The sequence below is a fragment of the Rutidosis leptorrhynchoides genome, chromosome 5, assembly GCF_046630445.1.
Source record: "Rutidosis leptorrhynchoides isolate AG116_Rl617_1_P2 chromosome 5, CSIRO_AGI_Rlap_v1, whole genome shotgun sequence".
NCBI lineage: Eukaryota > Viridiplantae > Streptophyta > Magnoliopsida > Asterales > Asteraceae > Rutidosis > Rutidosis leptorrhynchoides.
In genome coordinates, this window is record NC_092337.1 from 6,962,500 (window position 1) to 6,979,265 (window position 16,766).

Genomic DNA, 16,766 nt, shown 5'->3' on the forward strand with positions numbered 1-16,766 from the left:
ATTAAAAGTAGGCTGATCGATAGTATCATAATGTTTCGTAAAATACTAAAATGCTCGGGAAAATCATTACTAGAAAAAGTAGTTATACTTTGCGTTATTCCGAGGAATAATTGACATCACATACGAAAACGGCTATTAAATTTCTTGGGCGGATACTTTGGCTTCGCACAAAAATAATCATTCCACAATCGTTGCACGACATCCTCACGATCTCTCGGAATGTAACCTCGAACTCTTGGAATACGCAGCGCGAACTCGACATCAGACTCTTCATCTATATCTTAAATAAGTTGAATAATACGCATATCCTCCCGAATCGGAATAAGATCCGAATGAATACGATGCTGTAGCGACCCCGACAAATCGTCAAGTGACGGCGTCGACTACGTAGGTCCCATTACCTGGTCATAAGTCTTTAAAACAGACGTTTGACCCAAAATATGTCGCATCCATTCAAGTGTAAAGATTGTTTCAAAGTTTACAAAGATAATTGACCACAAGTTAAGTTACAACGTTATAAGTACAAATGAAAACTATGCGACACAGTTTAAATAAGTTCAAAAGATGCTCCAAAATGCATGTATACTCGACATCCAAGCAAGTATCAAAAGAGTGCGGAAGCATGTATCACTAAGCATTCAAAACCTGAGAAAACATAGAAGAATCTGTCAACGAAAACGTTGGTGAAATCATAGGTTTAGTAAGTATTAAACGTTGTTTTTGAACCACAAGATTTTGTATTTCCATAACGTAGATTATCCAAATCATTTGCATTCCAAAAGTGTTGTTATACGCGAGCACTCAATTATCAAAACTTAACCAACGTTACCCCATCACACAGTGCTAGAACCCACACTAAAACACAAAAATATATTTCATCCGCATAACGGTAGCGAACCGTCCGAATGAGGGTTTGTTAAACCCGTATGGCCACACAATATAAGTTCTCGCTTACACCCTGCAAGTGTAACTAATGATAATCGAATTGAGGCATTTTTGTTCTAACTCGCACGTGGAATGTTTGTTTTCACACTTGTGTTCAAAACATAAAAGTAAGTAGTACAAGATGTAACAAAGTATATGTTTTCTCAGCCCACGATTTAAAAGTATAAAAGTTGTTGAAAAGGTGGGACTATGATCTCACCTTGAGCGCAAGAGTTAATAAAGTACTTCGACGAGTAAACGTGCAAAGAACAATGCTAGTCTCGACCTAAACAATTAGGTTGTATCAATAACGATAGTCACGAAAGGTCAAAGTTGTTCAATTAGTCCTATGGCTCGTTACGACTCGATTATGTAGCATGTGAAATCAAATTGTCAAGTTTCATGCAAGGTACAAGTATATAAACAAGTTAGGAGGGTTGCATAATCATTTGGTTAAGTTTGACAAAAAGTCAAACTTTGGTCGGTCAAAGTCAACAAAAGTCAACACGTTCGGGTCGGGTCCCGGACAAATTTTCTATGCTAATTATTCATATACAAGTATATTAAAACAAGTTTCATGTGAATCGGAGGTCCGTAGGTCATCAAACATTTCACGTGAAATGGGACGAGGAGGTCAGAATCTGACCAGGCACATCTGCGCGCCGCGCGGGTATGGGGCGCGCCGCGCCACCATCTGTGCAGGTCTGTTTCTGTTTTTCCCAAGTATGCACGAGCCAAAATCAATTCTAACACAACAATTGACCCGCAAACACTTATAATGCCTATCATATATCGTTGGAAAGGTATTTTGACGAGGAATACAACTAAGCACTTATGGTCCAACAATAACATCATTTACAATAGCCGAAATCTCATCAAGCGAACAATAAAAGTCCATTTTCAAAGTTTCAAGTTCATCAATCGCATTTTGAGTTTCGGGAAACCAATTCACACATATGATATGCCGTTTTGAAGGTAATGAAGCATACATTACTACTAAACACTAACAATTAACATTCCATGACATTCAAGCATCCAAAAATTCATGTCAAGAACTATCAAACCCTAGTCAAACATCTCAAAATCAATAATCATGTTTTTGAAGTTTTCTTAATCAACCTACACATCAATTTGAAGCTAATGATGCTAGTAACACATTTAATACATGAACTTTAACAATTAAACAACTTTTAATCATCCAAAATCAAAGATTAAGCAAGCAATTTTCATATTCAAGCTAGTTACACCAAAGACAACAAATCGAGCATACAAATTACATACACGACATCACAATGAGCCATAGACACTAACTAACACCATTTCAAGTCAAAAACACGAATTTAGAGAAATCTAGAGTTTTAGAAATGTTACCCAAACTTGATGATATTGGTATCAAAATGTAGAGGATGAAGAGAGGATCACGAAAATGTAATTTGTTTTGATGTTTGCTTCTCCAATCGGATTTAGATGATGATTTTATGTTTGAGGGTTTTGAGTTCAAAAATGGGAAGTAGAGAGAAAGAGGAGGATGAAGGTGGGAGGTGGAGATGAAATGAATGGATGTGGTAAGTGGGTTTACTAGTTGACCTAGTCAACTAGTTTGCCCATTTGGCAATCTCGGTCCCTCGAGTTTCAAAGCGGGTGCGGGAATTAACCCAACGAATATTTTAAAAACGTTCGAGTAACGGATGACTTTATAATTAGATAACGAGAATATTATGAACGTTAGTTAACGAAAGATACAAATTTGAATAACGAAAGATATTATATAAAAAAAAAGACGGTGTTAAAATAAATTAAACGGAAAATCACGGGATGTTACATTATCCACACCTCAAAAGAAATTTCGTCCCGAAATTTAGTTGGAAGTAATAGTCGATGTCTCTTACTCGAGACTTAGTGTAGTAACTCTACGAATGATTGAAGGTACTTTCTTGGACATTCCACGAATCCGGATAGTCGGGGTGTTACGTTGTATTAGGGCTTGGTTTTACGATCCACAAGTTCAGCCGGTTTTTCCTATGCGGAGGAGTTTGTCATCAATAGTTGGTGCATCTAGAAGGATTGCACGTTCCTGTTCCGCAGGACACGTTTCTAAGTTTGTTACACGAAATGTAGGGTAAACGGAAACTTAATTGAGTCGGAAGTTCTAAACGATAGGAAGCGGTTCCAATACGCCCCAAGGTTTCAAAAGGTTCGATATTGCGGATATAGCCTTTCTCGATTTCCCAAAATGGATTACACCTTTCCAAGGTGCGGTTTCTCAATATTACGCGGTTACACACTGGGATTTGTGAGGTTTTCATCTAAGTTTGGTATGACTCTTTTGGGCGACTACGGGTCGTCTCGAGCCCTTCTCGGACTTGGATTATCTCAATTGTTGTTTCTTGGATGAGTTAAGATTCGGTGTTTTGTTTGCCACATGCTTTGGTCCAACGAATAGGGGTATGACATTAGCGGTCATATAGGGTTTCGGAAAGTGCGTGTGAACACACGAGTGGTAACTACTGTTGTAAGAGGGATCTACTAAAAGCGACCATGCAAGTTTGAAACATGTCTTTCGAAGACGTAAATCGTTCGTTTGTTCGGTTCGTCTGTTTATGGGTGGTACGCGGTACTCATGTCTAAGCGGGTTTCCAAGGTTTTTTTTTTTTTGTAAAACTAGAAGTGAAACGAGTATTCCGATACGGAATAATTGACAAAGATACACCGTGTTGGAATAGAATCTATTAAGATACGTTTGAACAAGTCAGTTAGGGTTCGAAAAATGTTCGTTAGGACTATTCACCCTCGTGGCGAATACTAATGTAATATGATGAATTTCTCTATCCATGGAGAAATGTTACAAGGAGTTTCTTTAAACGGAAATGCGAGCGATAAAGATAGGAGTGAAATGAGGACTTAGAATAGGATGAGCTTGCATCTCGAGGTTGCCATAACGTGCCTCTAGTTGTCAAAAGTTGAAGTCTGAAAGAGAAACGAGATAGTACACGTGGTTGTATAGTTCGGGGTTGAATAATAGTTGGCCGATTATCAGAAATACAAGGGCGTTAAGTCAAAGAAGAGTGAAGTATCGTTGGATTGTGTGTTATCTTAAATTCCAGTAATATCAGACGGTAACGGTGAAATAACATAGGTATGTAGTGTGGTACGTGATGACGAGAAAGTTGATCGGATCCACAATTTAGTATTCGAATTCTTCGCGCAAAATAACGAATTTTAGTTACGTTGATTTTGAGTCGAGAGAGTATGCCTTTCGGCGTTCAAGTAGAAATATTTCCATGTTTGAGTTCCATCTGTTGCTATACGATTTTTAACTAGAAATGTTGGTGTGAAGAATCACGCTCAAGGTGCGAACACGGAGAGGTTTAAAGTTTTCCTTCTTTACTTGGATAGGTCAAGATATCATCTATAAATACGATAACGAATTAGTCTATATGAATTTGCATACGAGGTTCGAGAGGTTTGTGGATACGGGCGTGCCTTGGATAAATCGAATGGTACCAAGAGAGATTTACAACTAACGTTGTGAGTTCGGAAGATGGCTTAGGAGACATCGTCTCCCTTAATCCCCCAATTGATGATAACCGGAACGGAGGTCGATTTGGAATACACGGGATCCACGCAAATAATCATGAGGTAATGGATACGAGGAAGAGGGTATCGGTTTCCAACCGAAAATTACTCGGTTCACAATAATCTATACCTAGTTGTAGGGAAACAATTTCTCCTTAATGAATAGGTTTTGAGTTCCTTAGTTCTATTGGTGTCGAGTTCAATTTCTTAACGTATATCCTCCGATAATATTTATAGGCACACAATATTTTTCCGTTGGTCGCTTAAATCGTCTAAGTAGTATCTGGGGGAAAGAGGTGGAATATAAAGAGCACGAGTCAAATCCTTGGTTATAAAACGTCTAACGGTACTCGAATCGAATAAGTATGAAATATACGGTTTGTTGTGAAGAAACGTACCCGTGACTAGTCCATCATCGTCTCGGGCATCCTAGGTGTCGATGTTGTAAGTTCAACGGCGCGCGTTGGTTTTTGCTTTATTCTTTGGGCATTCATTCCTAAAATGACCCGATTGGCCACATTTGTAGCAAATACTCGGCTTTGGTGCGTCGGGCCCCTTTTGAGTGACGGGGGCGGTACTTCCACAATACTTGGCAATATGACCACTACCTTGGCACCGATGGCAAATTAGCTTGCCACATTCACCAAAATGATGCTTGTGGCATTTGTTGCAAAAAGGTCGTGTCCCGGCATAACTTTTCTTGCCGACGGGGGTGAGAGGTTCCTTGGAAAAGTTGTTGTTGTAGTTACTCGATTGGGGGGCTTCCCATTTTCTTTTGTTGTCACCCGACTCATCCTCGGCTTTAGGTGCCGGCACTTCAATCTCGTCTACCGTTTCGATCAATTGACGGGCCATATTCAGGGCCTCTTGGTGATTACTGGGTTTGGATGACATTACTCCTTGTTTGATGTTCTTGGGAAGACCATCCATGTAAAGTTCAACCCTTAGAGGTTCGGGGGTCACGAGGTTTGGGCACATCAAGGATAGCTCAGAAAATCGTTGATTATATGCCTTTAGGTCATTCCCGACCGCTTTTAAAGTTCTTAGTTCGTGTTCGAGCTTACGGGTCTCTTCGCGCGGGAAGTATTCGGTGATCATCTTTTTCTTTAAGTCGGCCCATGAGAGAGTGTGAGCTTCATCGATACCCACCGACAGCACATACGTATTCCACCATGTGAGGGCGATACCGGCAAAAGTGTGGGTGGAATATTTGACTTTGTCTTGGTCCCGACAACCGCTTATGCTAAAAACGGCTTCTGTTTGCTCAAACCATCGGGTGAGCACAACCGGTCCTCCGGTCCCATCGAAGGTGTGAGGTTTGCACCCCATGAAAGTTTTGTAGGAGCAACCCTCGTTTGAATTACCGGCTCCATGGTTGTTGTGGTTGTGGTTGTTATTGATGTCGGAGGAGATACTAGCCATAGCCGCACCTATGGCGGTGGCTATCATGCGTTGAAAAGCTTGTTCGGAAGTTTCATTACGTGGCCCGCGACGGGGAGGCATTGTTCCTTCAAGACACAAGAATATCGTTGATTAGTATTCTCAATAATACTAATCATGATAGGGAATGATGATGTAGAGAAAATTTTCCTTGACTCGCCTTAAATTCTTTATGTCATAATGTCGGAATGTCCATATGAATCACCGTAATATAATCCCGGAAATTATATTACCCTGATTCTCATGTGCATTTAACATTACCTCATAAAGTCAAGGTGGCGCGTCAACAAAATTTATCAACGTAAGATCAAGATCGAATACGAGTTAGATATGATAGAAGAGTTCGAGTATAAATGCACAAATAGTCAAGTAATTCCTACTTCAGTCTATATGCCGGTTGTAGTCTAGATTCACCTATGTACCCTATGACTCGGGGTGGACACAAATGAACTCTAAATCCCTACAACCAAGGCTCTGATACCACTTGTAGCGACCCCGACAAATCGTCAAGTGACGGCGTCGACTACGTAGGTCCCATTACCTGGTCATAAGTCTTTAAAACAGACGTTTGACCCAAAATATGTCGCATCCATTCAAGTGTAAAGATTGTTTCAAAGTTTACAAAGATAATTGACCACAAGTTAAGTTACAACGTTATAAGTACAAATGAAAACTATGCGACACAGTTTAAATAAGTTCAAAAGATGCTCCAAAATGCATGTATACTCGACATCCAAGCAAGTATCAAAAGAGTGCGGAAGCATGTATCACTAAGCATTCAAAACCTGAGAAAACATAGAAGAATCTGTCAACGAAAACGTTGGTGAAATCATAGGTTTAGTAAGTATTAAACGTTGTTTTTGAACCACAAGATTTTGTATTTCCATAACGTAGATTATCCAAATCATTTGCATTCCAAAAGTGTTGTTATACGCGAGCACTCAATTATCAAAACTTAACCAACGTTACCCCATCACACAGTACTAGAACCCACACTAAAACACAAAAATATATTTCATCCGCATAACGGTAGCGAACCGTCCGAATGAGGGTTTGTTAAACCCGTATGGCCACACAATATAAGTTCTCGCTTACACCCTGCAAGTGTAACTAATGATAATCGAATTGAGGCATTTTTGTTCTAACTCGCACGTGGAATGTTTGTTTTCACACTTGTGTTCAAAACATAAAAGTAAGTAGTACAAGATGTAACAAAGTATATGTTTTCTCAGCCCACGATTTAAAAGTATAAAAGTTGTTGAAAAGGTGGGACTATGATCTCACCTTGAGCGCAAGAGTTAATAAAGTACTTCGACGAGTAAACGTGCAAAGAACAATGCTAGTCTCGACCTAAACAATTAGGTTGTATCAATAACGATAGTCACGAAAGGTCAAAGTTGTTCAATTAGTCCTATGGCTCGTTACGACTCGATTATGTAGCATGTGAAATCAAATTGTCAAGTTTCATGCAAGGTACAAGTATATAAACAAGTTAGGAGGGTTGCATAATCATTTGGTTAAGTTTGACAAAAAGTCAAACTTTGGTCGGTCAAAGTCAACAAAAGTCAACACGTTCGGGTCGGGTCCCGGACAAATTTTCTATGCTAATTATTCATATACAAGTATATTAAAACAAGTTTCATGTGAATCGGAGGTCCGTAGGTCATCAAACATTTCACGTGAAATGGGACGAGGAGGTCAGAATCTGACCAGGCACATCTGCGCGCCGCGCGGGTATGGGGCGCGCCGCGCCACCATCTGTGCAGGTCTGTTTCTGTTTTTCCCAAGTATGCACGAGCCAAAATCAATTCTAACACAACAATTGACCCGCAAACACTTATAATGCCTATCATATATCGTTGGAAAGGTATTTTGACGAGGAATACAACTAAGCACTTATGGTCCAACAATAACATCATTTACAATAGCCGAAATCTCATCAAGCGAACAATAAAAGTCCATTTTCAAAGTTTCAAGTTCATCAATCGCATTTTGAGTTTCGGGAAACCAATTCACACATATGATATGCCGTTTTGAAGGTAACGAAGCATACATTACTACTAAACACTAACAATTAACATTCCATGACATTCAAGCATCCAAAAATTCATGTCAAGAACTATCAAACCCTAGTCAAACATCTCAAAATCAATAATCATGTTTTTGAAGTTTTCTTAATCAACCTACACATCAATTTGAAGCTAATGATGCTAGTAACACATTTAATACATGAACTTTAACAATTAAACAACTTTTAATCATCCAAAATCAAAGATTAAGCAAGCAATTTTCATATTCAAGCTAGTTACACCAAAGACAACAAATCGAGCATACAAATTACATACACGACATCACAATGAGCCATAGACACTAACTAACACCATTTCAAGTCAAAAACACGAATTTAGAGAAATACAGAGTTTTAGAAATGTTACCCAAACTTGATGATATTGGTATCAAAATGTAGAGGATGAAGAGAGGATCACGAAAATGTAATTTGTTTTGATGTTTGCTTCTCCAATCGGATTTAGATGATGATTTTATGTTTGAGGGTTTTGAGTTCAAAAATGGGAAGTAGAGAGAAAGAGGAGGATGAAGGTGGGAGGTGGAGATGAAATGAATGGATGTGGTAAGTGGGTTGACTAGTTGACCTAGTCAACTAGTTTGCCCATTTGGCAATCTCGGTCCCTCGAGTTTCAAAGCGGGTGCGGGAATTAACCCAACGAATATTTTAAAAACGTTCGAGTAACGGATGACTTTATAATTAGATAACGAGAATATTATGAACGTTAGTTAACGAAAGATACAAATTTGAATAACGAAAGATATTATATAAAAAAAAAGACGGTGTTAAAATAAATTAAACGGAAAATCACGGGATGTTACAGATGCCATAATTATATAAATATTAAAATTAGAATGTATAAAAAAGGGTAGAAATTGAATGTTTTGGTGTGTAAAAATGAGAACTGTTGAGAGGTTTAAATAGATAACTTTATTAAGTTTGAAAAAAGTGTGAAACGACTATAAAACCATTTGAAAACGACTATATTTTTTCCACCAATCAATTCGCGCTGCATGTGTTTGATACTTTGATCCTTTTTTCCCTCAATCCCTCGACTAACGCCCCTACTTCATCACCTCTGACACTCCGTTAACGACATCAGAGTCGTCAAAAATCGCCACCTTGTCTGACGGAATCTTCTTAGCGCTTGATTAAAAATGGTCTTAGAGCCCTCTACAATATAATTGTTTAAGTCACGTTTGCCGTTTGGTGATCTATCTAGTCTAGTGGTATATCGTATATGATAAAAAATGCAGTCGCATACGAATTGTCGACCAATAAGATTGGTTAAAAATGCAGTTAAATTATCCGAATTCAACCAATTTTAATATCTACTATGCGCTCTCTCGCAATCTCTCATCTATCTATCATATGTAAAATACCTCTGTCCCTATTAAAAATCTCGTTGTGTTTGTGGTAGATAGAGAGAGAGATATATATATATTTAACTGTGCGTCTCAGTGAGTGAGTGGGTGTCGTAGTAAGATTCACTGATGGATAAAGGCTGTCATTCATCTGGGCAACAAGAATCTTCTCCTATAAACCCAATTACAAACCCTAACCCTAACCTCGATTCTTCAACTACTGCTGCTACTACTAATAATAACAAAGATCATTACTTACAAATTAACAAATTTTCACACAAGATTTCAAAACCCCCTATTAAAAAGCCCTTTGAATTTGACCCCCAAAATCATCATCATCCTCATCATCATCATCAAATCCCTCATCATCAACCACCATTGATCTTAGATCAACCAAATGAATCTCAGCCCTCCAATCTTCATTACAACCACCACCAACAACAACAGCAACAGCATCAACCACCGGTTTACAACGTCAGCAAAAGCGATTTCCGAGACGTTGTTCAAAAACTCACCGGTTCACCTGCTCACGAACGTTTACCTTCAAACCCGGTTCAACCCGTAAAACCACAAAGCTCTAGGTTACAACGAATCCGACCGCCGCCACTTGAACACATCGGTAACCGGCCTCCAGCCGCCGCAAGTTCCGCCGCAATCCCTAACTTCAGACCAGCTATCGGGAACTTCTTTGCCGGTCAACGGCCACACCATCAGCCTTTATCGCCGTTGCCTCCGTTGCCGGCGGTACACGCGACGGCTGAATCCCCGATCTCGGCTTACATGAGGTGCTTTCAGACGAACGTTACCGGATTTAATCAGGTACTACCTCAGGGACCCGATTTTCCGGCGCCGTCGTCTCCGCTGCCGTTCGGGTGCTTACCTCCGATGTTATCGCCTGGACATCCGTTTTCACCGACAAATCAATTCGGATTTCAACAATTAACGCCGCTGTCTTCGGCACCACCGGCACCAAGCCCTAGATGAAAATCATTGTGAAAATGAAGCAATTAGTTAAGAGCAAAATGGTAAATTGTTCTTAATCCATAAAAATGGTAAATTTCTTTTATTTTTAAAAGTTGTGGTTTTGGTAGCTACTGATCTAGTGAGGTGGAATACATGTACAATGCAAATGAATTAGAGATAATTTTGTGTATGTTTAAGTTTGAAATTTGGGGAAAGATCAGTGTTGCAAAATTAGTTGTGAAATTTGATTGAAGATATGTTATGTACATGAATGGATTATTGTTTTTACTACTAAGATTAATGATTTGAGGAATTTTCAGCATATCTTTTCAATTTTTTTTTGTTTAATTTGTACCGAGTTTTGATTAGATTGTGTAATTTGACTTTCTATATATATGTTAGAGTGTTATGACATCTGATAATATCTATGCTTTGCAACTTGTCAAGATAAGACTAATTGGGATGAGGAACTGTTGATTTTCACATAAAAAGGTTAAAGCTTTAACCGTTGGTTGGATAAATGCTTGATCCTTAATGTTCGACTCGTGTATGGTAAAGATTTTGATATGTGGCTAACACGAATGGTAAAATTTCAATATTTAAGACCTGTCATGAATTAACATTATAATTTGTGGCTAGTGATACACCTGTAACGTGTACTTCGTAGCACATTCAACATCACAATTCTGTTATTCTAAGCTGCAAGATTTGTTTGCTATGAACATGAAATTAGATTCACATGATGGTTGTTTGATACTCCGTATATGTTTTTCGCCAAAAAAAATTTACTTGTTCTGTTCTGTATATATTTGATTGATTCAAGGTTTGTAAAATTAAAAAGTATGAAACATGTCATCTTTTCAGACAGGAACAAAATGGCAATAGTTGTGACCATTTTAGGGCACTGGATGCATTTTAATGATGTCAATCTGACGATTGCATTGTTAGGGACCCCGTGGATTTTTTCTGGTTTGAAATTATTTGCACATGATGCAGATTGTTTGTGACCCAAAAAGATCTTTTCGAGTGCAAGTAAATCTAGCTTTAGATTTTTGCTCTTGGTTGGTCCCCTTCATGTTTTGACTTGTGGGCCATACATTTGACTGGTGCATTAACATCTTCCTTGTGTCACAGTATTTATTATTGTACCTACGTTTTAAACTTTAGAGTTTAGATTGTTGTATTTTGTTAGAACAGTTATAACGGTAAACGGGTTTTGGTGTCACTTTTTAAGTTCTCGTCCCGTGTTCACAACCACAACCCACACCGCACACGTTGTGGCCTCGTGGTGAGCACAACCTTTTGAACCGATGAACATCCGTAATTCTTGTATCGTCTGTATGTTTTTTATCTCTAAAAGTTGAACACTAAAATTAGATATCAAATGCAATAGAGTACCTACATATTACAATGCAATGGAAATTACAATTTTAAACAACCTTTAACTAAAAATAACGCGTACTCGAGGTTCCCGGTACATCTGAGTCGGCAGAACAGAAACTTACAGATTCCCGATTTGTACAACGCAAACCTAAATCTAATTGCAGACCCGCAAGCTCATCCTTCACTTGTTGCATTGTAGGCCTTGCCTTTCCTTCGGGAGCAACACACGACTTAACAATCTGAGCAACTCGATTAAGTTGATCAGCAGTAGCGTCAATCTTCACTTGATCATCGATGATGTCATTCAAATGATCCTCATTCAGTAACACAACAAACAGATCTACTAGAGATCGGTACGTTTTATTTGCCCCAGAATTAATTTTTTTCCCAGTGAGAAGCTCAACTAGTACAACCCCAAAGCTATAAACGTCACTCTTCTCAGTTAAGATACCCGAACTGAAGTATTCAGGGTCTATATATCCAATAGTCCCTTGAACAGCTGTCGACACTTGCATTTTGTTGTTATGAACAGAACGTGATATTCCAAAGTCGGAAACTTTGGCTGTATAGTCCTCATTCAGTAGTATATTAGATGATTTGATATCTCTATGTATGATTTTAGTAGTAGAATGCATATAAGCAAGAGCTCCTGCAGTTTCAACCGCTAGATTTAACCTCGTTGACCAAGTCAACGAAGCCCCGTGAGACTTCCCGTGTAGTTGGTGGTACAAAGTCTCGTTGACTATATACTCATAAGCTAGTAACGGTACGTCTGTTTCAAGACAGCAGCCCACGAGCTTTACGATATTTGGATGGTTGATTTGAGACAAAAGTACCACCTCGTTAACAAACTGTCCAATTTGGTTCGGGTCAACAACCTTTGACTTCTTAATCGCAACTTCGGTGTTATCTATCAAAATCCCTTTGTAAACAGTTCCAAAAGCTCCTTGACCAACAATGTTGTTTGAATTGAAGTTGTTGGTTGCTTTCTTGAGTTCCTCCTCAGTGAAAATTTTGACGATTTGTGTCGATCCTTCGCATTCAGAGAGTAACTTCTCGAAAATCGTACCTCCGTTTCTTTTAAACATGGTTTCTTTTTTCTTAGCAATGCGGCGTTGTTTAAACAAGCAATAGGAAAGAAACATCGTTAGTGATGTCACTATAACACCCATGCTAATGCCTGCATGACATATGCGGTCGGTTATTAGTTTCTTATCGTATCATTTTTTTTTAATAACAGTTAGGAAGTCACTGGCGGAGCTCACCAGAAGTGGAGCCACTCACCCAATCATATTGGTGCCATATGTGGGGAGGAAGCTACGGGATCCGCACCCAGGAGGTAACAAGGCAACTTGGAAAACTCTCATGAGGTTCAAACGCAAGACGTTACGCAACCTCAATGAGTTAGGAGCACAAGTGGTATATGTTTTGTCCACTACGGGAACATCAAGATTAATGAGCCTCCTTGATACAGTTGTGTACATAAATTGAAGGACAAACTTACCCACATAGACCCCAAGTTTCTGTAAATTTGTCCTATTTTTTGTGCAACGGGTACCATCTTTTCGACCGTCCCCACTGTACCCCTCCGGACAATAGCAAGTATAACTTCCATCAGTGTTGTTGCATAAATGTGTGCAGCTGTGTAGTCGGTCGTCTTCACACTCGTCAACATCTAGTCAGTAAAAAATAGACATACTAACAGTTTTAGACGGTCAAACAACAGAACAGCTAAATAAAGAAATAAATTACCTAGGCAGCAGTTTTTAAGGTACGGAGTACCCTGATAACCAACTGAACAACTGCAACGATAGCCCACACCATTATTAACATCAATACAGTTACTATTCTCCTTACATAAGTAACTACTTATGTTCTTTTGTGCTTCTTGACAACTTGTATTACCTACTGTCCAATCTAGCAGCATCTCATACGAGTCAAGATCTTGTTTCTTTAAATTATATAAATTAATAGACGAAAAGTTATACCGGCCATCTTCTTCGATAAATGCATAGCTGCAATTGTTAAAATCTTTCTTCCCAACATTACCCGTGTTACTCTCTACATTGAAGCGGAACCTTGTAAGTTGTGCAGGTTCTATTGTACCTTGACAACAACCAATCGTACTTGCACACGACCCGACAATTTCATTGCAACTTCCAGGCATCGTCGGGCACCCCGCTTGAAAAACTTGATCGGTTTTAATGTTCCCGCGAGTGTCACAACCAAGCGTTGTGATCTTGTTCATACTAATTGAGATGGGAAATCTTGATAAGTTTACCGACGGGTTTTCTGATAATATTTTATTTGTCTCGTTGTAACAGGTACGAGCGACTGGTGATATAACGCGTAAGTGACCTTCAATTGATATGTCTACCACATTTACGCTCATACCCGATATACGAGCTGTCCCAGTGGCCGTATTACAGGTTACCATGTAAGAAGTATCAAGGTAACAGTTTTCTTCTATACCAAAAGGGTAACGAATAGGAACATTGCCACATGTTTTAGAGCACTCAGGACCAGGTATGGCTTGAGCTTTACTTGAATTTGATTGTAGAATTATACTCAATATCATTATCTGGAGCAATAAGTATAGGCTCATAGCTATTTGGGTATGTTAATTACAATTACTATGTGTATTTCTTATAGGGAGATGGAATGTAATCTACAAGAAAGAAACTGGAGACAAGAGAAAACGACTAAGCCGGCTACTGTGATTACAATTAGGTACTCATCCTTGTTATCTTTTGATTGGTTGATATCAGTGAACATGATTCTGTGTCTATTAAAAAAACATCACAGTATACACAAAGTGATACTACAAAAAGTGAGTTGGCCTTTTTTAGAAAGATTTGTAAAGTGACATGTTTGTAAGTTTGTTATCATCTGTTTTGACGAGTCCTATTTTCTGTTTCAACGCTATCGACAAGAATAGAAAGTACTTAAAAGTCTCAATGGGACTGTGTCTTTTATTTCTTTGTTTGGCTTTTGTGTTTGTATAGAATTCATTGTAAATGTAAATTCTAGTAGTATAATAAATCACCCTCCCCTGTATCTGAATTAAAAAATATAGGTGTGTTATGTGATTTACATGTATTAAAAAATACACGATGTCTGTATCATGTATATGTGTTGCTTTGTCACTAAGTAATGTATTTGATTGTATATTAATATTAATTCGATATTATAGAAGAAGAATATTTGTCATCTTCTTGATGAGGATTTGTCTTTCATGAATGACCCACAATCAAACAAAGAAGCTGGAATGAAATTATTTATTAAAGAAATATCAATCAGTATAATGGTCATGTTAATTTTTACTGATTTTCATATGTTTCTGAACACCAGAGATTTTTATTATTGATTATGGTAAGGTTTACATCATACATGAATTAATAAAGTTGCTGATGCATTTATATAACTTGACTAGATGCCACTCTAAGCATAACATATTTTTACAAAGTTAATCAAGTTAATTACCTAATAAAAACAAGGCAGATAGACAAGGAAACAAATTTTACTAAAAAGGCAAAAACTTGATGGATTATATGAAACAGCTTGTATATCAAAAACCATATATTCAAGCTAAGCACTGGTCTATACCCTGCTTGCACGAGATAATACTCTGCGGCAAGTGATTTAAATGCTGGATCATTAATGGTTCTACCATTTATATTAGCATGGTCATATTAGGGGCGTTACTTGAACGTGATGCTTCTGGAGAACTGAGATTTATATTCGTTGTGGCTTTGGGGCTACCTTCTACTGCTTGTAATACTTCAACTTCAGACATCATGTTGGTTATCTTCTTCATTGTTTGGTTGGCTTGTGAAGTTAGTTGGCAACTATATAGGTATAAACTTAGATTAATAGTCATTCTAAAATTGCATAAATAGTGTTTGATTGAAATGTCTGAGAGAAATGCAGCCATACGGTATGAAACTATGAACTACTCATGCTTGCTAATTTATGAAATGTGTATCTTTTGTTTGTCATGTTAAAGGCAATATGTATCTGTTTCATTAATTGCACTCCAATGCTTAGAAGTTTGCCTTGAAAATTTATTGTTGGGAAATTACGGTCTCGCTAATTCCCACCACCCAGCCCAACAATAATAGTAAAGAAATAAGAACAATACACAACACAAGATTTAACGTGGAAACTCCAAAACAGGAGAAAAACCACCGGCCCCCAAAGAGAGAAATACACTATATCACGAATTGTTACAATGATATAGACGACTCTCTTAAGTCAACTACACTCTCCAAAATATTTAACTAATACAACTCTCAAACAAGGGTAAGAAAGAAAGAAATAATCAAATACTTAAAGTGTATTGATTGGTGCAATTTTGAAGTAATCCCATAAACTCCTTTTATAACCAAAGAGATTACTTCCCACTCTTTCCATCCACCGATGTGGGACTAAGCAAAAAACATTTCTTCTACTAGCCAAGAAATCAAACCAACAAATCTCCACCTTTTGAATAGAAGAAGATAACCATGCTTCCACATTGCAAGGATAACCGATGTAGACGCTTCCTCGACGACAACTTCAAGATCCTCATCTTCATGTCGTTGACATTATCTCCCAAGAGACAAAACTTGCATCTTCATCGAATATTGTCAAGACCCGACAATCATTGTCATCACAGACAATCATAACTCTTAACAGGAATTATCATACTCCACCATTAAGAGTATAGCACTTAGAATATCACATTCCAAGCATTTCACCTCGGCACATGTTGTTGAACAACCAGCTGAAACTTTATGGTGCAACTTCCTGTTTGGCTTTCCCTGGAAGTTTCATCAGCTACAACATCAGTTTCCACCACACAACCTGCATCAATGCCAAACCAATGCCCATGTGCAATTGTGGAACCGCTAACGAACATCCCTTTCCATGGGGGCGCGGACACACCATGAGGATGATGTGTGGCAAGCACCAGTTCAATCCCTAGGAGGAGCAAAGTATTTTGTATCATTTATTGATGATTATACTAGGAGATGTTGGGTGTACCCAATCAAGAGAAAGACGGATGTGTT

The 16,766-nt window shown here is 38.3% G+C and overlaps 2 protein-coding genes across 2 annotated transcripts; one reads left to right on the plus strand and one right to left on the minus strand.

Annotated features, from left to right (window-relative positions):
• Positions 1-9,392: 9,392 nt before the first annotated feature.
• Positions 9,393-10,654, plus strand: LOC139847696 (VQ motif-containing protein 9-like). The gene has a single exon (XM_071837421.1). The coding sequence runs from the start codon at positions 9,499-9,501 to the stop codon at positions 10,351-10,353; it is 855 nt and encodes a 284-aa protein (XP_071693522.1). The 5' UTR covers positions 9,393-9,498; the 3' UTR covers positions 10,354-10,654.
• Positions 10,655-11,554: 900 nt separating this feature from the next.
• Positions 11,555-14,293, minus strand: LOC139847356 (wall-associated receptor kinase 3-like). Its single transcript, XM_071837019.1, has 4 exons — positions 13,468-14,293; positions 13,220-13,390; positions 11,864-12,895; positions 11,555-11,730 (listed from the first exon to the last, which is right to left on the minus strand). Exons 1-4 carry the CDS (start codon positions 14,291-14,293, stop codon positions 11,555-11,557), a joined length of 2,205 nt encoding a protein of 734 aa, XP_071693120.1.
• Positions 14,294-16,766: the final 2,473 nt, after the last annotated feature.

Coding starts and splice junctions, on each gene's coding strand:
- LOC139847696 (XM_071837421.1), top strand. CDS start 9,499: ATGGATAAAGGCTGTCATTCATCTGGGCAACAAGAATCTTCTCCTATA.
- LOC139847356 (XM_071837019.1), bottom strand. CDS start 14,293: ATGATATTGAGTATAATTCTACAATCAAATTCAAGTAAAGCTCAAGCC. Junction 13,391..13,467: donor CCTTAAAAACTGCTGCCTAG/GTAATTTATTTC, acceptor TTTACTGACTAG/ATGTTGACGAGTGTGAAGAC. Junction 12,896..13,219: donor GAAACTTGGGGTCTATGTGG/GTAAGTTTGTCC, acceptor TATGTCATGCAG/GCATTAGCATGGGTGTTATA.